This window comes from Pipra filicauda, unplaced genomic scaffold (assembly GCF_003945595.2).
Source record: "Pipra filicauda isolate LSUMZ 115617 unplaced genomic scaffold, ASM394559v2 scaffold69_size3009148_pilon, whole genome shotgun sequence".
Lineage (NCBI taxonomy): Eukaryota > Metazoa > Chordata > Aves > Passeriformes > Pipridae > Pipra > Pipra filicauda.
Window position 1 is genome coordinate 882418 of NW_024104864.1, and position 22820 is coordinate 905237.

A 22820-nucleotide genomic window follows, 5' to 3' on the forward strand; every position below is an offset into this window, starting at 1 on the left:
CCACTGCTATTTAGTAAGGTCAGACCAGAGCCTTATTTTGTCATGTCAAAGTATCATGAGGCTTCATCTTTGTCCCCAAAAATCTGGGGACAACAGCATGACGGTTTAAAAAATATCAGGTGAGACTTACCCTCATTAGACACTTGTGAAGTATGGAATGGTATAGAAGGCATATTCCATAAATTTGTTGAAAAGCTACAGCTTGTCTGAAGAAAGAGTGGAGTTCAGAAAATTCCATTAAAGAGGATGTTTCCTTCTCACTCACCTGTTACAGAAGCCACCCTCAGACCCCATGATGAATGACCCAGCATTTTTGCTAGGAGACCACAAATGATGTTGGAAGGTGTTGGAAGGTGTTCCCTCTCAGGACACTCATGGTTCAGAAGCTAGTATTGGGTTTCAGGAATTATCCTGGGGTTGATGTTCTTTCATGATGTGAACTCCCTAAAAGTTAGGGAACGGGTAGTGTAACGCAGAAGCGACACTTTTGCCACCCATTTTCAACACGCTTCTCAAAGGCAGTCACCTTGGAGCGGCAGATCCATGACACTGGGAGCAGAATTCCTGTGACAGCCTAGAGCAGAAGGAGGCAGCCACTGGCTAACCTCTTTCTCCACGAGCGATGACCTTTTGGATGCAAAAGCTCAACTGCATAGTGGCAAAGGCACCTGCCATTTCCTAAGCCTAGGAGGCAACCTCACATGAGCCTCTCTTGCTTTTGTGTGCACCGCTCAGCCAGGACTGTGTCTTGCCTGGACCACGTAGGGATGGGTGCTGTTAACATCCTCACTAGCAGCCTGGCCAGCTCTTAGGAGAGCTTGTTCTTGGGATGGCCACCCACACCATCAGCAGTAATTACAGTAACACCCCCTCCCCTTGCACGTGCACTTTTCCAGGGTGTTGGTGGAAGATAAACCCTGCTAATCCCCTCCTGTGCAAATGGCATTTATGTGCAGCTGGTGCAGGTAAACAAGCACAAGCTCAGGCTCCTCCTTGCCACGGGAGCACACCGGTCCTGGGAGACGCCCTGCCTTTGCCCTCTTTCCTGTGGGGAATTCACTAGCCACAATGCCCTGCTTGAAGTGGGGAACACAGGAGCAGGAATACACCCCATCAAGGCTTTGCCAGCCACTATTAATGCAGGCCATATTTATAGCAATAAACCAGAGCAGATACCTAAATCATGTAGAGTTTAAACGTAAGATGCCCACAGCCCTCTCTCAAGAGGTGGAGAAGCAAACATGATGCTCCTAGATATATGCTCCACGGCACTTTTCTTCCTTGTGGCCCACAATTGTAGGGACTTCTGAGCATAGGGATGAAAATACCTGTTGCCATGACAAGTGTGGCATATGCCAGCTGTCAACATTCAGTCAAGGAAAGATTTTGCCTCCCAAGGCCATACTTCTCCCCTCCACATGCACACCAAAAATAATTTGCATTCCTAAAAGCACTATGAAGTGTTTCTAGGCAGGATTCTTGGAGGGCTGTGCCTGGATCTAGGGAAAAGCCATAGCCAGGCACCACAGTGTGGGCTTTCCCTACAAACCATGGCAAAGGGTCATCTCTGAACAGGTTTTCAAAGTGCAAGGCAGCCAGATGGGGTTGCAAGTTGTGAAAGACCAGAGTTTCAGACATTCCTGGACCATTTCAAAACGTGTTTTGACGAGCTCAGTTGCATGGGGTTTTCTGCAAGGCCTTTTATGATTATATCTCTCAGTAGAAGACTCAGGACTGCTTTAAAGAAAGAAAAACAAACAAAAAGATGCCATTTAACTCCAAATACCTGAAGAGAGTAACTAGGGAACCCAACTTTGGAAAACACACCGCAGTGTTTATTTGAAGATAAAAACCACTGCTGCAAACCACTCAGGTCTGATTTAGATTATAAAGGGTGTTTGGTTATATAAATGCAAGGGATGTTTTAAAGTCTTCCAGCAAGTCCCTTTCAGCATTGCTACTCATAACAGAAACAAAGCCCAGGGGTCAGCCAGTGCTTTCACCAGACCTTCTGTGACTGCAGGGAGGTTTTATGAGCAGGGGGTTGAGTTCAGGGTCCTTCAACAGAGAGCAGGGGGATACACGGGGAAACAAGGCACTGCCCCGAGAGGCCCAGGGGGATCTTCTGCCAAGGAGGTAGGAGACTGGCAGTGACCTGTTTACCTGCTGCAAAGGATGTCCCCCAAAGGACAGACTTATCCCACCCTCCAAAACTTCCCCAGTGTGTTTGAAGCAGAGGGCTATTGTTAAGGGAAATACAAGGTCTCTTACTTCAGAATCCAGCTCTCCATCCGCACTCCTCCCATTCCCATGATGTGCCAGTTCGGTGAAGACTTTGTTCAGTGCCATCCTGCTCACAAGCAGAACCCACACTTTTCCACAATGGCATTTTCCTTTCCTATCCGTTTTCAAAGCTCTAAGGCTGAAATTTACTCTGTCAGGGACAACCCCCAAATACAACAATCCTGTGCCTTTCATACTGATCCTTTCACCAGTAGTAAATATTTGTGTCCTTGCAGGTGTAAAGGGTAACATGCCAACCTGCTGGGCTAAGTCTGTGACCCCCTGCCCCCACCCAAACTATCACCCAGATGAAGGGTTTGTTTGCCCTCCCAACTTACCTCATCATTGTTGGTGTCACAGGCAAGGACCCTGTAACACGCTGGTCTGTCACGTTGCCTTACACATGGAGTGACACAGCCTGATGAAATCATTTATTTGCCAACACAATGATCTTCAGAGATGTGTAAATGGCAGCCAGCCTTGTGGGGCCTTGACACTCTGGTCAAAGTGTAATATTTAGGATAAATGTACAAATTCCTAATCAGTACTGACCTCAGGTCCTACGTTTTCCATGGAGTCAAGAAAGGGGTTACAGACAGAGCACTTGGACAGTACTCTGAAAATACATTAATCCTTTACCAGTTTGAGAGCAAGCTTTGAGCTACCACCAGTAAGTCCCAGGCCAGGACTAAGAGAAGGGAGTCCTAGGTCTTCCTTGGTTGATCAGTCCTTGAGCTGACACCAGATGAGCTGCACCCTCATCTCGCCACAACTGGAAGCCGGACTGGGGCTCTGCTGTGGACTACCTTCTCCTCATTCCTAAAAAAAGACTTGTTTGCTGATAGACCTCCTTGGAAAACTCTCCACTTTGCTGACTGGGGAGAGGGGAGACTGCAGCAAGCTGCAGTACAAAACCACAGGCTCTCATCCTCTTACATTAAGTCACCATAGAGCAGGGCCTATTGGAAGGGGAAAAGTCACTCGGACATGGCAAGCCATATCCACACCATGACCAAGGCTGCAGATGGCCCTAGCCTTCTTTAATACAGCACTAGGGCTTTCTCCCAAAAACTTTTTTTTAAAGTTGGCATCTACAAATCACAACCTTAATGCAGAGAGAAAGGTGTGTACATTCAGCTCTTGATCCCCCAAGGCAGTCCATCTGAGTAGGAAACATATAGATCTTCTTTATGATGAAGTACTTTCAGTGCAACATTATGCTCCCCTTTAGATCTGTGCAACTCCATGAGCTTAAAATGTCAATTTGACATTCTGAGCATCTGCTTCAGGCATCTACATAACTCATGTTTCATCTGCACTCTTTTTGTTGCATTAGTGCTAAAAGCAGAGAAGGTGGTCTGAGAGACAAGATTTGCTCCTTGAGATTAGAAGAGGGCCAATTCATGTCAGGAATTAGCACTTCCAGGATTTTGTTTCCCAATATAAGGTAGGTATTAAGAAGGCATAGAAAAGGGTATCCTTAAATTAGTTAAAAAAAGAAGCAAGAATGTTCTCAGCCTGGCTATTGCTGCAAGGTCACTGCATTCCTTGCTATTTTATGTTATTTGAAATGGAGCTGCTGCATAATTTGAGAAGTTTTTCATTACATATGAAGTTGAACCATCTCTGAAATAGTTCCTGCTGAAGTTAATATCAAGTAATTCTTGTTTCCCACTGTCCCATTTTCCAATACACTACATTTCTGCAATGACAACTGGTAATTGCACAGCAGGATCCAAAACATTTTGGCAATAGATCACAAAACTCTTCAGGATGTAGGAGGAAACATGGCATTACTCAGGAAATGGAAGCACATTACCCAGTTAACATGATCAGAAAATTAACATTCAAAAAGTCATTTACAGGTTTCAAGGGTTAGCATATTAAGAGAGAAACAATTCAAGAAGTTTAGAACTGTTGTTTCATATTGCTGGACAAGTCCACGCTGACACCACCTTCTCTTGTTTGTGTGTTTATCTTGTTTGTGAGTTCCTTCTACCTTTAAACTGCAGAGCAAACTTCTGCAACACTGCACCAGAAGTAAAGCAGGGTCTGGTTCTGTAACACACACTGGTGTTTCACAAGTGGGTCCCAGAAGCCAAGAGTTTTAGCAGTCCCTTTGGAAGTCTCACCTACTCTTGGTTTTACACAGCACAGGTCAAATCTCATCTGCTCCCCAACCATGTATAGCCCCATTTTAATGAATACAGTCCCACAGGGGTTCTGCCTGCAGCAACACCAGAACTGACGTGTCGGCAAATAATGGACAGACAACAGTAGAAGTAACATTTTTGGTTTAGTGTTTGCAATTTGTTTTACAGTTTATAATGAAATACTGTTAGAGATATTCTACATTCATATGTTTCAGGCAAAATATAATTTTAAAATCATAAGGCACTTTAAGACTTCCTAAAACAAATGCTCATGATAAAAATTCAACAAGAGGGCTGGATGAGAACCCTTTCTATTCTTAGTGTTCTACCCTCAGGTCAGTAAATGATCAATTCTCTAGTCAGGCAGGCAAGTGAAAATAATCAATAGAAAGGTTTCCAAGACAGAGTTACTGCTGTATTAGTGTGCATTCTGAAGCAGTCTGTTTGAAGTGTCTTCAGTTGGGGAAGGAGGGCATGGTGTGAATAAGATGCATTAAAATAGTTCTTTGAACTGGGCAACAAAGATGCATTGCAAGGATTAAGTTTCATTACTTTCATTGGATTAAATTCCTTCCATTCATTATTGCCAACAAGAGTAAGGAACAAAAAGGAGCTGGTTCTCTCCTCCCTCCCCCCCACTCCCATTATGATTCAACACAAGATTTCAAAGACTTAAAGTGACCAGGACAGAAGCCCATGAAAAACTACATCTGGCCACTTCAGAGTATGTTTAAATATTCATTACTGACTTCCTGAGGTCTCACCTCTTATTAAAGAAAGAGAAACATAAAAGAATTGGCAACTGTCTAAGTTGCTTCCAGTCAAATTGATATTTTGCTTCTTTTTAACATGACCCCACTGTTCACATCAAGTACCTGCATTCAGAAAGGCACCAGCAGCTCCTCTTGGCAGAGGATGGCAGGGCAGAGGATGAATGCAGGCAGGGCCCTGGGCCCCATGGGGAAGGAGGAATGAGCAACTTTGCTTCACACACTTGTGTCTCAGCTTAAGAACAGCTTTGAAAGCTGGACATGCTGGGCTGCTGTAGCAACAAGTGGACTGATACCAAAACACTGTCTGAAGACTTCACTTGGAGATGCAGCTGTAGGAACTGCAATCTGCTGAAAACTGACAGAAAGAGCTACAGTGCTGGCAAAACCACTGCCTGCTTCTCAGGGCCCCAGAGAAGGGAACAGTAGGAACTAGCCCCTACCATCCATCTGCATATTTTCAAGTTGTGAATACCTATGATATTGCCCAATACGTTTTTGAGTCTTTTGGGGCTAACAATTGCTGAAAAACTTGACTCCCAGGGGCTCAGTGTGTTAGGCACCACAGCACACACTTGCATCCCTAGTCCTCTCAAATATACCTCTAAGGGAAAAAAGCCAAACCTAACCAACCAACTAACCAATAATTTGTTTTTCCTTTAAGTCCTTGATTGTTTTAAATTCTGACTTACTTGAATTGCACTTTAAAGCCCAGCAGCAAAAAGAAAACTTGGTAGCTGTGTTCAGGAATATATATAAATTTTTAAGAGACAAGGTATTTTATTGAGTCTAAAAATGCATAGAGATATCAACTGCATAAGCTGTCTTTGACCTGGCTACAATGAAGAAGCTGTGAAAAAAAAAAATTAACCTAATAAACCATACAAAATTTGGGCAGAAAGGGGATGCCTGTTCAGTTAGGAAAGAAAATGCAGTTAAGGATTGAGCTACATTAGAATCAGCCACCACTGGTCTTAATTCACCACACACAGAGGTGCTACTGTGCAAATAGGAGCTGTGATGAAATCTAAATTTGTGAAATGAAAAAATGCATGACTTCAAGGCAGCTGCTGCTAAAGAGAAGGGAGGTGGTACCTCATGGCCCTGAGCTCAAAAGATCTTGAGATCTCAACTTGTGTGGCTCATTTTCACTGGCAGGAGAGTCAAGCTCTAGATCACTCACTACTGTTATACCAGCAGGCAATTTAAAACTGTGGCTCTGGAATCAGCTTACTGTCCTTCAGCATTGGTGTGACTACGTTCATGTGGGACAGGAAGAAGGATCTGAAAGAGGAGATGAACAAAACAGGCCACTCTCTGACTGCAGTTTAACAAACAGCATGCAGTTGGCTTCTCTCAAAATCTGTAGGTTTTTCTTCCCATACAAACCTCACAGAATTTGCCAAAGTGACATCCAGTTGCTTGGGACATATGCCTTATTGTGTTTTAAAAATATACCTTTAAAAATTATTTGGAAAGGCATAGGCACATGCAATTAGTTCCCTGCAGATTTGTGCAGGGGGGGAATCATATGTGCATGTGGGGACCAAGTTGCAATAATTAACAATGGACAGCTAGATCATTTCTTCCAAATTCCAGTTCTTCACAAAGGAAACTGGGGAAATATGGAGTGCTGTCAAGGAAATGCAAGGCAAGAAATTCATGCTGCACACAGAGACAGACTGGAACATAAAAAGTTTCACAGACCTTGTTCTTCAGGTCACATGAAAGGAAAAAATGTAGTCTAATTAAAAAAAAAATCACTAAAGCTAGTAGTAAAGAACAGAATTATCAAAGTGCTTTAATATATAAAGTGTCAAAGATAATTAAACAGGGCCATTAACACAGAGCTGCCATAAGATGTTCAAATAGGTACATGTGTTTTCTGAATATAGGAGGGGACCACAGGTTTTTAATTTCCCCTGTAGGGCCAAAGTGGGTTAAGAGAAGTTTTTCTTGTTCATTTCAGCTTCTTAACATGATGGTTTTGCTCTGTTCATGCATTCAAAGGCACAGTTGGATTTGCTCTATCAGAAACTGCATCAAAAGGACTGTTTACCATGAAATATTAATAAAGGGGCAGCTCTCACTGAGCAAAACAAACAACAGCCTCATAAAGTAGATTTATAGATACCTCTCAATTAATAATATTAATTTTATAAGGAATTTCTTGATGCATAAAAATTGCGAGCTGTTTTCTGCAGCTTTCCTTTAAACATAGTTAAGATAACTGAATGTGTTATTTGAACCAGCCAACAGACTGCCACAGCTATTAAACAAGAGCAAATGCAAACAAATAAATAAGGAAGACGTTTCAAAACCACCTCGTGCAAGATGCTCAGACAACGTGCCTTTGCCTCCCTACTGGCTTTTCCTCTCGTGTTCTGAATCAGGAAAAAAGACATTCTCCACAGCACTTCCCCTGGTACTCCCATTAAGCTGCTTAGTCATATGACCTAAAAGATGGAAAGTAACTCTACCAAGCACAGCAGAGCTAACTGCAGCAGGGGAAATGTGGCTGTTTATAAACAAAGACTGTCAATCAAGACCTTTCCTGCAATTCACAAATATAAAAGCAGATCTGCTCCAGGTAAGCTGAGACTCAAAAGTGCGACACAGAGCACCACATCTGGTCCCTTGCACAGGCACTTATGGCCACAAGTCTGAAGTAATACTAAAAGTCTCAGCAGAACAACTTCTCTGTTTCCTGAAGGCATCATAAAGACAGCAACACTCTAGGTGTAATGGGAAGAGGCAAGGGGAAGAAAAATAACAAGTACAGTTAGAATGAGACAGTAAGAGTAGCTTACTATAACAAGGGAGAAAAAAGGTGGCTCAGTTCTATGATGGCTATAACATCTATAACAGCTAAGAGATGCTACACCTCTTGGCAAAGGAAGAGTAACCAGGGCTTGAAATAGTCCTGAACAAAACATTTCAACTTTCATTTTCAGTGGATGGGTGTAAAATCTGTAACTGAAATCAAAGGAGACAGAAAAGAATGAAACCGCTATATAAAACACTGGGGTCCATACATACTCACATGGCATCATTAGCCTGTTTCTGATTTACCACAGTGTTAAAAGATCTGGACAGTCTCCTTTGCTATGCAGGATGACCAAAGTCCAGTGAAGTTTCATGTATTAAACCCCTTCTGAATCCGCCAGTGAGAACAAATCCCCCTCCCCTGCCCCTCTGAGGGAGGGTGTCTCCCAGTCAAGAGACATTCCTAACAACCCCAGGCAACCTACAGGCAGTACGCTACCGAGTTAGATCTCCTAAGTAGCACTGCACCAAGCAAGTCTAGGCTTGCTAAGATGTTCTGCCCCTTGCATGGACTTGAGGACAATTTCTCATGAGCCCTTCAGGCCAGTGGCTCATGCTTCACTGTTCCATTATTGCTTTTCAAATCTGTTTTCCTTCCTGTCTTCCCCTCTCGCTCCCTGTTATCCCAGAAGGACTTTTTGCATCCTGTGCGCAGCGACGCTGGCCTCATCCTCAGAGTCAGACTCGCTCTGGGAAGTAGAGCTCTGGGAGGCAGAGCTGTAGGGAGAGGAGCACTCTGGGGAGCACAGGTAGTGCATCAGCGGGAGGCGATACTTCCCACAGAAGTCAACGAACTTGATTTGTCTGACGCAGCTGTCAAAGTAGACACCTGTAGGGGCAGAGGGAACAGGAAACACACGTGAGATCCCATGCCAAGAGACCTGTGAACTCTGCAAGGCTGTTGTGGCTGGTGCATACGCCTCAAACTAGGATTTAATTGACACCGCGCTGGACACAGGAGCACAAGGGGTACTGAAGGAAGAGAAGGGACCAGGATACCTCTGGAAATGTAAAATTTCTGTAAAACTGTATTTGGTAGGTGATTCAGAACAGCACACTCTTCATATAAAGACGCAGGGCAGTTACTTCCAAATAATGTGGCAATTTCTTCTAACCATTAGGGAGAAAACTCAGGCTGGGAATTTGGAAACTTCCTAAATGCCAAATGAATTCAGGCACTCTTATTTTCAAACTTGTAAAACCTCTTCTACCAGCTTGTAAAAATGCGTTCACAAACAGACCTTCACAGCTCTACTTTTCTTCTGCTTGAGTGAAGTCACCATGCTGAGCTTGGATGCTACTTTCCATGGCAACAGTCTTGCTGTAACACACAATTATGTTCTCTTCCTGTCAAAGCAAGTGATTTTAGACGCTGACATTTTCAGAAGTTTCCAGCAGGGTTTTAAGTCCTAGCTAGTCAGGAGCAAGCTTTTCTCCTGCAGCGCTAGAGCAATGCTGCAGTACTGTGCAAGTTCATAGGGCAAAGTGAAAAAGCACAAAATCAATCCACTGTTATCCAAGCTGTGAAAAACTCTAAAAAAAAGAAACTTTTCTTTCCCTCCCAACACAAGTTTCAGCCCTTCTGTCTTTGCTTATGGAGCATGCTTTGATACTGTCCTGTAAGGAGATAAGATAACAGCCTGCATTATAACTGCAGGGTAGATACTAATTAATCATTTTTTTTTTCTTAATCTTCTAAAGGCTAAATGCACAGATCATTTACTCTGGATAAAGATTAAGCATTGAGCCAAATTAAGCCCAAGCATTCCAGGCTTTTTTATGAAGTCCTTTCCTTCCAAGAACTACATGCTAGTAGTCCCAAGCTAGAGCTAAACAAGTTGCTCCTGAAGATTGCTAAGCACTAGAGCCACTCTCCTTTTTTCAATCCAGAAACGATGCTTGCGAAAGTTCTCCTGTCCATTACTTTTAATTATTTTAGGGCAGAAGGATCGGAAACTTCAGACCATAAAACCATAGCGGAATGCTGGGATGAGCTACAGAGACTCTGACACAAGTGCTGTCTTACATTCCCATGCAAATACAGTAAACCAGCACAACAACTTTGAACACTGTTCCTAAGTGAACAAGGCTGCTCAAAGACAAGTTTGCAGGAAACCTGGAGCCAGAATGTGGATGTGACAACACATCGAACCTGACAGAGCTACTAAAGTCATGGCAAGTCAGAGGGAAAGGAAATCTATCAGGTAAAAGCAGGAAGCAGAGCTGTAAAGGTGAACTTACCCCCGCATTTCGGATTGGGACAGTTGCTGGCCAAGCTCAGATACCGGACAAGAGTCTCCGGGAGATCGCTGGGAGCGTAGGGAACATTGCGAGTTTTGATTGTGCGTCCAGCAAGTTCCTGAAGGCTCGGGGGGTTGTAGGTCAGGTCACGGACAAACCGAACCACCAGCGGGTTCCCGCGCAAGCTCAGCTCTTCTAGGTGAACCAGGTTAAGGATCTCTCGAGGAAGGTAAGTCAGCAGGTTATTGTGAAGGCTAAGGGAACGCAGGGAATGCAGCCTAAGGATGGAGATGGAAACCCAGTCAAGATGTGCAAGCAAAATTGTTCCACAACTGCACTGTGCAAACCTGATTACTCTCCCCTCTCCCACCTATTTCTTTTTCTTTGGCTTTTCTCCCCTTTATAACATAAATTCATGCTATAAGAGCTGCTGCTAATCCAGCAGTCACAATGCACTAGAAAACTTGGCTCAGCTCCAGAATACCTGTTAAAGAAACAGTCTCAAATATGCTGCTGTCCCTCTCGGTGTTCTCAAAACCCCCCAAAAAAGGTAGCACAGAACAAAAGTGTATAAACTGAGCACTTTCAGGGGATACAACACTTCCTTATACCCAGCGCATGCATCAAGAGCAGTTCCATGCAATACTCTGAATAAGTCACCTGCTTTCCCACATGCATTAAAGAGGATTGAATGAAAACCCCGTTTTCATTGCTTGTGGCTGCACTACCTTGTGCTGTGATAGCACCAGATCCCAAAAGCTAAGCAGGGTCAGGCCGGGTTAGCACCGGCACAGGCGACAAGCAATTTTTTGGCTTTTGGAGGAGGCTTTTCTCTCTCAGGAAGCACAGAGCAATACTTCAGCACGGCATCCAGGGATGCTCCCAAACCAGTCCAAGTTATAAGACAACTGGACATTTTCCATCAAGAATAATCCCGCTACACCATCAAATTCCAACTCAGAAAATTCCATGTTGCCATTCAATTGCTTTTGGGGTTACAGCTACACCTCTCACCTTCACTTTCCATCTCAGGCTACCCATACAGAGCTGCAGTGTCCTCTTTTCCCCATTACAAACAGATAAAGGAGGAACTTAGCCCCTAGAACTGTGCTGTAGGATTTAACAAACACTAAAACATTCTGAGATCCTAGAGTAAGGAATGCCAAGGGAACACACGGGATGGTACAAGACAAAAGCACACACAAAACGTATCAAGCATTCATCACTAAGAAAACAGTAGCATTCTTACTTCTTACAGTAGCAGTTTCTCTTTTCTGAGTTGCCCAGGTACTTCTTAGGGCCCACTGTACAAATTCATTAATTTACCATGAAGTGTAACCTTGGTGACAGTTTTTTTCCATAACCCTTTGACTGAGTTTTCCATATCATACATTCATGGTCTGCCTGCACTGCACCATGCCAAAGATCTTGTTCAAGGCTAGTCACATTAACAAACTAAAGGACAAATAGGTCCTCCCAGGTGCTTTTATCCACACATGCAGAAGAAAAAGTTCAAAGAGTTAATTACAGCTTGTAGCTGATGACAGTAAATACTCACTGTGCCAGCTGAGGTGGAATGCTCTGGATCTTGTTGTCACACAGAACTAGATACTTCAGACAAGGCAGTTTTGCTAATTCAGGTGGAATTGAAGTAATAAAATTTCCTCCAAGGTATAGAAACTCTAAACTGAAAAAGAGAAGAGAAAAAAGTCCATTATTTAATTAAAATAATTTCAAGTTTCCTTTAACACCCAAGTCTTCACATCTCCTGCATTTCATAAATAAAACTTACAGATGACTGCATATGAGATAATTTGCTGAGAGAAAGAAAAAAAAAGGCTGAGTTGCACATCAAAATTACAACAGAGCTGCAGTTTCACAATAGATAATGTTGAGATTTACCTCCAGACTCCTGCAGTCACCATTACATCTGCAGGCAGGCACCAGACAACTGTGTATTCCTACACCAATGCCATGTGCAAAGGTCCTACTCCTACTTCCAAGGAAGACCAGCCTGCACACCCAAGGTCTGCAGCACTGACACAGATCCTGCTGCAGCCAGTGGGAGCTCTCAGTTTCAGCAGGATGAAGCAAGAGAGCAGTGTCTCTCCCTGAAAATCCCAGCCCTGCACAAGCACTAGTCGCTCTTTATGGTATCATTTGACTACTCAGTGACTAACTGGAACCTTTCAGCATTAATCAGAGGCAGCCAGTCCCCCTTTGATACAGTTTGCAGATCAACGACACTACAGCTGCCACAGCACAGAGTGCACCTGAGTTGCACAAGTACATGCATGCAATTTCTCAGATAGATTGGTTTCAGTATATTGAAGTCATGAAGCCCAAAGCTACCAAAACCATTAGCTGGACTTAACTGTAGTTCGGGCCTAAATGAAAAAAAAGAATCATTAGATGTCTTGGGATGGGAAACTAGTTCCCTTCTGCTAGGCATTAGTTCCCTTCTGCCAGGTGGAGTAGCCAGTATTTGCTGTGGAAGAAGTAAATCTAAGAAGAAAAACTGGCAAGCACTTCTCTTCAACATAATAGTTTCAAGTCCCCATTTCAAGGATTCAAATAGCTTTCCTTCCCTGTTCTCAGATCTTGTCTGGAAGAGGAGCAAAGGCAGGTTCAGTTTGGGTACTTCTTGCTAATCGCAGTCCAGACATGACTTTTTCTCATGCTTGAAAAAAGTGGATCTCACAGTCCTGGTTCAGTATCTCCAGTACACACTCAGGTTAGCTACCTAACTACAACATACATTAGCCTTCTCTGATCCACCAAGCATTCCTCACAGGTCAGGGAAAGTGAAGTCATCCAGGCTCCATCAGCCTTTCTTTAAAAACAGGTCATAACCTCCTTGGAATAGGAGACACCTTCATCTCACCCTAACAACTGGATAGAGATGGATACAACTGGCACATAAACACATGAACAAAGCATCCAAGGGAGATGGTGGTCAACCCAGAGGCCTGAACCCTGCAACTGTGTGCCAGAGCATATGTGGAGCGCCAGAGAAGCTCCTCCCTGAGGCTTCCCCTGGAATGGAGCACAATAGTACAAAGAGTCTATTTTGCACAGTTCTTGCAGGAAACTTGAACCCCAAAGATCCAATAACAGCATCTGCCACTAATGCAGCACCAAGGTCCATCTGCCCAACAGCAAAGAAGAGAAGGATAGACTTCTGCAACACACACTTCTGCAACACACTAGGAGATGCTCACAGAGCTTAACCTCCCCTGGATTCGCTTACCTTTGTGGAGTATGTCAAAGGCAAGGTAAATAACTTAAATTTGATGAAGTGGGTACAAAGCTAAGCCTTAAACTGAATTTGATAATATGAAAGGAAGTAACTACACTTGCTTCAGCTGAGAGACACATTTGGAGGTTACTCTGAACATGCAAGAAAGTACAGAGGGAAAAACCACCACCAATCCCCAATGCTCAAAAGCAGCCTCTCTTCTACACTGACAACCTGTAGGTACGAGGAAGGCTGCTGTGCAGAGACCACGTCAAGGAGAGATTATTTTTAATTAACTTTTTATCCCCTAACAAAGCCCTGAGTTTTAACCGAAATTCCTCCTTCAACCTCTACGTTTCCCAAGGTGGATTTAGGCTGCTTGACTCTCATTAGGAACTTAACTGCTGACCATACAATTCTTAGGCTTATTTTAACTCCATACCATTGCTGGAGCCCACACCAAAATCTGTTGGACAAGGGAATTCTAGTAATGTGGATTTCAATATTTAAACAAGGTTTGGATGTGTACAAGTTTACACTTTCTACAAAAAGTGAATAATTAACTCTTCATCCTCTGTGTTTCAGGACACCAATGCCTGTAAAGCCACATGGCATAAAAACACTTACTACCAGGGAAGGAGGAGTGCAAATTATACAGTATAAATGTTTTGTTCAAGGCATAAAATGTGTAAGTTTCAAGAGCAGCTTACTGTACAAACTTGGTGTGCAAAAACACTGCCTACAAACTACTTACAGCTTCAAATCCATTCTTTGTAAAGCCTGTGTAATGAGAATACTCTGTCATACCAGGTAGAATATAAAGCCCCAACATCAGAATATAAACTGTGTCTAACTAAAAATCCATAAATAAGACAACTCCTTCAGTGGCAACAAAGTGCTTCTTAAAAATCACTTTCTTTTTACCTATGTTCTGAATCACCTTTTTGAGGTCAGCACACTAACAACTCACTGGGCCCAGTCTGGTGCAGTAAATTCAGAATTTCCACATCAACTTAAGATATTAATTAGATGGTCATTTATTAAAAAAACAGATGGAGAAGGTTTTGAAACTATAAAGAAACTTATTTAAAACATATGAAAGGTATTCTTATAGCTTCCACTGAAACGCTGCTCAGTAGGCAAACCAAATCCAGAACTCCAGTCCCTCAAAATACTATTTGCTAGAAAGAAGGATATAGCCTAGTCTTGGCTAAGCAAGGTGAAGAAATTAACAACAGCCACTTCTGTATCACGTTAAGTGTCAAGAATCGTCTGAGCAAAGCTAATCATGACACAGGAAAGGATTTTCAAGAGAAACGACCCTTTTATAAAGAGCACTGACCACACCACTGTGGCCAAGGACTGTTCCCAGCTCAGCTACTTCTGGCCTGATTTTCACATCATACTAAGCCTGTATCTAGAGGCCAAGGTGATGCTGGCTCTCCAACTGTCCTACTTGGGGCAGGGCAGTTTGCTGCTTGGTAAGACAAGCAAAAGCACTGCTGAGCTCTGCCCTCCTCAGACAAGAGCCTGAAGCAAGGCAATCCACACCATTTACCACTGTTTTTGCAGGACCACAGCAGAGACGGAACTGAGCTTAGTGAATACTTACCTAACTAACCTTTCACACTAAGAACTGGTTCTTCTGACAATCATTAATCTGCACAGTCACTTTGATTGATCAGCTAAGGTCTTGTGCACTGCTGTGTACACAGAGGGAGAGCTGGAATTTTTTCTGCACTTTCAAAAAGTCAGTCCCGAAACTTCAAAATGCCAGAGAGCAACAAGTCTTAAACGAACATAAGCTCAGTTCCTATTTTTGAAGCTAGAATAAATGATGTACTTCCAACCTGACACAAAGGCTCTGGCTGAATGAGTTTCAAGAGGGTACAAACACTAACAAAATCAACCTCAACAAAACCCGAAAAAAACCCCAACAACCATCTGACAGAGTAACTAATGAGAGTTGACACTTTCTCTCCTGCCTTTTAGCAATGTTTACAAATACATTAATGAAAGGCCAAAGTCCCTTTCAGCCTCATACCCAGCAGCCCCCTGCTCAGCACAGCCAGTACTAATTGCTGCCAAGCAGCAGCCAACCCGCCGAGCCCATCATGTGTTGCTCCTTTCTAGCAGGGTATTTCACACCACCGGGCTGTAGTGTGGCAATGAAAATCCTTTTACATACTAGGAAAGGAGTGGAGAAATGCTCAAACAACTATGAATCAATTCAGGTAATGGCAGCAAAGTTTAACATGTCAAGAGACAGTAGTCTCTTGCTTGAGTATGTCCTTGATGTTTTTAGGACATCATACACCACAAATCAAATCAAAAAGCCCCAAAACACTCAGTAAACAAGAAGAGCCCACTCTGAGCACTAGAGGTATTTTTGATGCCTTATCAACAACCACAGCACTCCCATAGTCATGTTTCAAGGGGAGAATGTCTTCTACCATAGGAGATACTCAAATTTTCAATCCACCCTCTTTGCTCACAGATGCTTCTTTGAATAACATCTAACAGCTGACATCAAAGAGATGCATCTAAGGAGGCAATCTAAAAAAAAAAAAAAAAAAAAAAACCTGAAAAAAAATAACCAACCAACAATGGTGCCTGAAATAGCTCCAGGTCTTTTTAAGATAAACTTTTTAGCAAGAAATTTCCAGGGCAGTTTTGAGGCTCATGTAAGGGAGGAATTTCAAAGCAGCCCACAATACACTCCTGTTAACCCTGTTCTACGATTTGCTAATTCCTGAGAGAACTGCATAGCCTTTGCTGACACGCAAATTTAAGATCAAACGGTCGTCTGAAAACTATTTGCAAAACGTTTGAAGAGGGGAAGAAGAAGGGAGGCAGCAAGCAGATTTCCTAATGCTGCATCTTTATCAAAGCTCCACTTGCCCTTTTTCCCACACTGTAACAGCTGTTCTTTAAGCGTATGCTTGTCTAACATGCTTAATACTACCCACAAATGAAAGCAAATGCTCTGGTTTTCACTGCATCTAAGCCTTTACACAAAACTTGGATAAATCCAGTTAGGCCTTTGAGGTCTTTGATCCCAGCCCTCACACAACCAGGCTTTATTAGAGGAATACAAGCAAGAAGGAAAGGAACATAACACGGCTCTTCTCCAAGCTCTTTCTGCCTGCTCCTGGTGCTCTACTGCACATGAGAGTCTTCACTATAAGAGTGCAACTGAACTTGAAATTCACATCAGGAGATTCAAAGTATCCACTGCATTTCACTAAGCTCTTGAGAACTGTTCACTTTACAGGACACTTGCAGGATATTTCCCTAAGTGTGCACACTCCTTGCACCCTTCAGCCAAAAGCCAAAATTGCATGGTGAATTGCACTGAGCTGTCTTTTACTAGACTTGCCACACAAATTTTGTCCAGAATGGGCACAAGTAGATGTCCATGTTTCTAGCTCACCAGCTATAATACACATTACCCCACAGTGCATCCCCAGCTGGATCAGCATAGGAAGGATATGCAGAAGGATACAGCAGTGGATCTCGACGCAGATCACGGCTCAAGAGCTGCTGAAGGCTGTGAATTGAATCTGAGAGAGAGTGACTGACCATGGCATCTCCCACTGAAAACACAGGAAGGTCAGGAGGGAGAACTACAGGAAAGATAACACCTACTAAGCTCATATTTTATCTGGCAGGAAACAGGAAAGAAATGCAAAGAGGGCTGCTCTCACACGTCTGGTGCATTCACCACTCTAAATTCACAGCAACAGCCAATGCTCAGGTCTTGCACTGTACTGACAGGTATGGCTTCAACATGATTAAAAAAAGCTCTCAGCAGGGGCAACACCTACATTTATCACATGAGGCTGTTGCCAGTCACCCTAGATGCTTTCAGTGGAATTAGGATGAAAGAGCATTGCATTTTCCTAATGGAAAACACGATACAAAGGCTATTCATCCCTGGTGCCAGCATGCTATGATCAGCATCATCCTGCTGCCATCACCAGAGCAGTCATGACCATACACTTATGGAAGCCACATGAAGGAAGCTTCAAGCATATAGGTGGTCATACTACAACAGCCTAGGAGGCAACTGAGAGTCAGGAACACAGCACTCACTTTCCATGCAGGATCTTGCACTGCACACAAAACATTTGTGTGGGCAAGAATGGGGTAGACAGCTGAAGCTGGAGGCAGTAAGACATGACAGCAGCAGGACTGGTTTGGTTCTTATCACCAAGTTCATTAACTTGCCAAACCACCAGGAACATACGAGGGAAAGGTTTTTGCACAGAATGCCTGACCCAACCCCAGCTTGCTGTAAAGTGGTGGATTTACTATCTCCCTATGAATAGGAACACATGGCACATAACTCCCATTCCAGGGCCTTTGCATATGTAGTCACCAGCATGTTCATTCTCCTTTGGCTGATCAGACCCATCAGTTTTGTATTCTTTCAACTTCACCACGTACACAGAGTCCTTACCTGCTACATGTCTTGTCTTCACCAGAACTGATGTGCTACCCCTTCAGAAACTGCAACAGTAAACCATGGGGTGCAAAGACATGAGGTTTAGTTATCAAGAATATTTTTTTTAAAAAATCTCATCACAGGTCAGACATTCCCTGGAAACATTCAGAAGTACTTCTAGATCTCTGCAACTCCAGTCTGCTCTATAATCAGTGACTGGAGCAAATGGGGAGCTGCCAGGGTCACAGGAGGAGAACTACTGGCCTGAGGAACTCTGAGTAATAGCAGGAGGAATGTGTCCGGTCAAAGTGCTGCCTGCATTCCTCTGTGGTCTCAGAGACCACAAGACATACGAAAAATTTCTTTTTATGGGAAGTTGCACATGGAAAAAGGCTCAAAGTCTTGGCTTGCCAGCAACAGCAAGATGGACATTTGCAGCGTGAGCTGTGAGTTTAACAGAAGCCACAACACCAGTTCCCACCTCCAAGTTCCAGAGTTCAGAAACTAACAGAGGTCTCCACGTTGCCCTGCCATAACAGCTGGCTCTGCTCTGTCCTTGCTCAGGCTCGTTTTACCCACTTTGACACCATGCACACTCACACTGAGGACACCTCTCTTGTCAGACGGCAGGAACAGGATCTGGCAGCAATTCTTCTCCAGAATATATTAAGTATGTTTTTGGTAAGGGTGTAAGGTCATTGGTTATCTGGCTCCCAATGAACAGATTCAGGATTCCCTCTAGAGAACATTAGATTATAAAGTACTGTTTTCTCCCAGCACTGGCAAATATTGCGGCTGCCTTTTGTTACTTCAGCAGTCCCAGATACAGAAGTCACTGATGGCATAGTGGTAAAGAAGCTGACAATCCTGGTGGGGCACGGATTTGCTATCTTGAACTAAAGTTCAATTGTATCGTGTTGACATGTTAGCAGAAGTTCAATGAGTTAGCAGTGGTGACGTGGGCAGCAGACACAAGCTGGGTCTAGTCTGACTTTTCCACCTGACACATCACTTTGTAACGATAAATGGACAGTTTAATAGTCTTGTCCGAATTTGCCCTCTCAGAACTGTCATTCTGGGGGTTTGAGCACGACCAGCCCAAGAAAAGCTTCAGGACAGGACAAACAGGAGCCCGGTCTCAGGGCAGGTCAGAGGAACAAAGCAGAGTAACCATGCAGCAGCAGTCTGACAGTGGAAGCACAGCTCTGAGCCCACTGGGGCACCATGTGCAGTGCTACACACCCTGGTACCTTCCTGGGGACAGCAACATAAGGAAAAGCAGGGCTGAGGTTTGCTTTCTTGGGGGGGAAAAAGAAAAGGGAGAGAGAAAAACCACAACCACAGACTGAGACCAAGTAAACAGCAGCAGGGAGCCTCTGCCTCAGAGGTGGGTGCAACAGTCGGATCCCAAACACATCCCAGATACTACCAGACATGCTATGGAGACAATGTGCATCATCTCCCTCACACAACTGCCTCCTCCATTGGCCTCCTCTCCCATGAAGCTGGCGCATCATTTCCTTCTTTATCCCTGAAGCAACTGCTCTTGGACAGAGAAAAAGCTGAGCCTCCACCTCCTTGTGACAGCCCCAACCCAAGGTACATCCCAACTCTGCCAAGAAGGATATGGGCGTTCTCTCATAGCCTCAAAATGCCTCATAGCATCACTCAACCCACAGAGTTTAGCCCAGAATTATTCCAGATCCTCAACAAGCATGCTATGCCACCTGGACGAAAGCTGAATACCCAACTGTATTATATTGCAGCAGGCAAAACCATTTCCCAACAGAACTGAAGCAGTTCTGGTACCTCTCACCTAGGCCCATGGGAGACATCACTCCACAAAGAACATCCTATGCTTCCACTGGATGCAGCTCTGCTGAGCCTTGAGAGTGAATCCAGCTATTAGGGTCAAGGTTGCTGGAATTTGCATAAGAGAGGCTGCCTCTGACAAGTCCCTTGGCAAAGAGCTGGAGCAAACAAAGTTCAGATCCAAAGTCTCAGCAAAGGGCCACACAGGCCAGTCTGAGTCTTGAGAATCCAGCAGAATTCACTGAGGTGCCTGTGTGTAACAGTTAAGTCACAGCACAGACTCTTGCCCAGAAGGACAGCAGGCTTCAGAAGTACCCAGCCCAGGTCAATGCAGGCAGCCAATACCCAATGTCACCTATGGCTTGTTCCCATCCCACCAGCGTTCCTAACTGCGACAGGTTTTTATATCACCAACCTATGGTGGCTGGATACAGCCCCTGAGCCAGATGTACCACTGCAGCTGAGCGCAGCCGAGGGCTCCACCCTTTGGGTCTGTCAGATCTACAAAAGTCGATGGGTTGAGAGAACAAAACCCCACCCATGACGGCAAGCCCCTCCCCCCCATGAGACTGCAGCTGTATCAGCAGAAGGGCCCTATTGTTTGCATGAGCCACAAACACATCTTTATTCTCCTGGGCAGCCCATCGTGCAGCTGTGAGCTGCATGAGCTCAGGAGGTTCATCTCTCTGTCACCTAGAGATCTGCATCAGAGCAAAGCCACAGAGCCTTCCACATGCCAACACTCACACCAACCATGCTGTCACTGGGAGAACCTCCCCTTCACCAGGGTAGCCCAGGGACCGGGCAGGCCTGAAAGAGTTGCCCAGTTTGCAAGTGCTGAAGGCCCATCATCACCTGAAGAATACAAAGAAAAAACAGGATCAGTCAGGTTGGAAAGGACCACAGTGGGTCATCTAGTCCAACCACCCTGCTCAAGCAGGGGCATCCTAGAGCACATGGCACAGGATTGCATCCAGAGGGTTCTCAAATATCTCTAGTGAAGGAGACTCCAAAACCTCTCTGGGCAATCTGTTCCAGTGCTCGATCACCTGCACAGTAATGGTTGAACTTATGCTCAGGAGGAACTTCCTGTGCATCAGTTTCTGCCTGTTGCCTCTTGTCCCAATGCCTGGCACCACCGAGAAGAGCCTGGCTCTGTCATCTTGGCACCTCCCTTCAGATACTTATAGACACTGATGAGGTAAAGAACGTGTCGGAGTTCTGGCAACTCGACCTGCCGAAGGGGAACAGACGCGCTCGCGGCAGCAGTGCTTTGAGACACCTGGGGCCGGGCAGGGCTGATCCCCGAGGGGGTGCGTGGCACGGGGAGCGCTGCCCCACTGCGCGGCCGGAAAATCCGGCCGGGTCTGCCGGGGCCGTCCCTGTTCCCGCGGGGGCCCGTCCCTCACCTGCGCAGCTCCTGGATGTCGGGCGGGATGCTGTGGAGCCGGTTGCCGCCGAGGCTGAGGCTGCGCAGCCCGTGGAGCCGCAGCAGCGCGGGCGGCACCTCGGCGAAGCGGTTCCCGCTCAGGTTGAGGACGCGCAGGGAGCGGGCGAGCGGCGCCTGCCCCAGCCCCTTGGGCAGCGACCCGGGCCCGCCCAGCCGGTTGTTCTTGGCCAGCAACGTGTGCAGGCACGGCAGGGACAGCAGCTCCGCGCCCATCTCTGCCAGCCCCGTCCCGCTCACGTCCAGCACCTCCAGCGCCGGGAACCACTGCGACAGCCCGGCGGGCAGCGGGCCCGACAGCCGCCGCGGCGAAAGCACCAGCTGCCGCGCCTCCGCGCTGCGCCGCGCCGACAGTTCGGCCGCCAGCGCCAGCTCCGGCTCCGACTCCAGCTCGGGCTCGGGCTCGGCCGGGCCGCGCCGCGGGAGCTCCAACTCCGGGCCGTCCCCGTCCGCCGCCGCCGCCATCCCGCCCGCACTGACCGACAGTCCCGGCGTCACCCGGGGGCTTCCGAGACGAGCCTCGCCTCGCCCCGCCCCAGACCGCCCCGGAACCTGGATAGCCCCGCCAGCCCCGCGCGGCCCTACGGCGTCATGCTCGATCCCGGGCGCGCCGCCCGCCGAGACGACAGCTGCCCCAGCTGGCGGAGGGGAGCGTGCGCTGCTATGCAGGTTGCGGGGCGCCCGTGGGTGGGCGGCAGAGGGAGCGGGATCCCTTCGGCGGCCCCGGAACGAGCGCAGGGCGGTGAGTGCGGCAGGGCCCCGGCACCGCTGCTCGCCTCCGGGCACCGCCACAGCCCGCGCGCGGCGGGCCGGGCCTGCCGGCTGAGGGAGAACCGCTGGGTGCCCGCGGCGGGACTGGAACTGCCGCCTGCTCCCTGCAAAGTGTTTCACACCAGGCTCGCGGGAGCCAGAACACCAGAGCTCCGAGCCCCTCTAGCTGAAAAATAAACCCCCTAACTTTCCCCCTGCCCCTTTCGTTCACCCCTCAGAGCCCGAAGGAGAGGTACTGCCTGGCCCCGTGTGCCCCGAGGGCTCTCCCCTGTGGCTGGCCCAGCATCCCTGGCCAGCCGGTGTCTTGTCCAAAGGCTGATTTGCTTTTATCCTGCCCGTGCAAGGGGAGGTTGGAACCGGTGATCTTTAAGGTCCCTTCCAATCCAAACCATTCCTTCTTAAAATCCTGGGAAATTCTGGCAGGAGAAATTAAAGTAATGAGGCAGTCCCACTTCGCAGTTGAGCAGTGAACGGGCAAGGAGTGCCACAGAAAAGACTGCAAGCGCAGCAGCTGGTACATGCTAGAGGCCATTTGATGTGAAAAGTAACATGGTGAGGCAATGTTTGTGGGTTGTTTTTTTTTTTTTTAAACAGTTTTGGAAGGAGCACACCAAGGGAAAAAAAGTAAGGCATCTTTCTCTTCTGTTGGACCAACATTTGCACAGAAGTGCTTACAGTAATGGCATTACAGTTATGGTGGAGATGGAGGGTAAGACATTATCCTCCTGTTATAGACCACCATTAAAGGCTATTTCATCATTCAGTTCAGCAAAGGTGACATTAGCCTTTCAGCCCTGCGTTCATAAGGTCATATCAGAAACAGAAGGTCTAT

General features: G+C 45.9%; 1 protein-coding gene across 1 annotated transcript; it reads right to left on the reverse strand.

Annotated features, from left to right (window-relative positions):
- Nucleotides 1-4560: 4560 nt before the first annotated feature.
- Nucleotides 4561-21703, reverse strand: LRRC58 (leucine rich repeat containing 58). The gene is made up of 4 exons (XM_027730330.2): nucleotides 21180-21703; nucleotides 11832-11960; nucleotides 10274-10551; nucleotides 4561-8861 (listed from the first exon to the last, which is right to left on the reverse strand). Exons 1-4 carry the CDS (start codon nucleotides 21680-21682, stop codon nucleotides 8653-8655), a joined length of 1119 nt encoding a protein of 372 aa, XP_027586131.1. The 5' UTR covers nucleotides 21683-21703; the 3' UTR covers nucleotides 4561-8652.
- Nucleotides 21704-22820: the final 1117 nt, after the last annotated feature.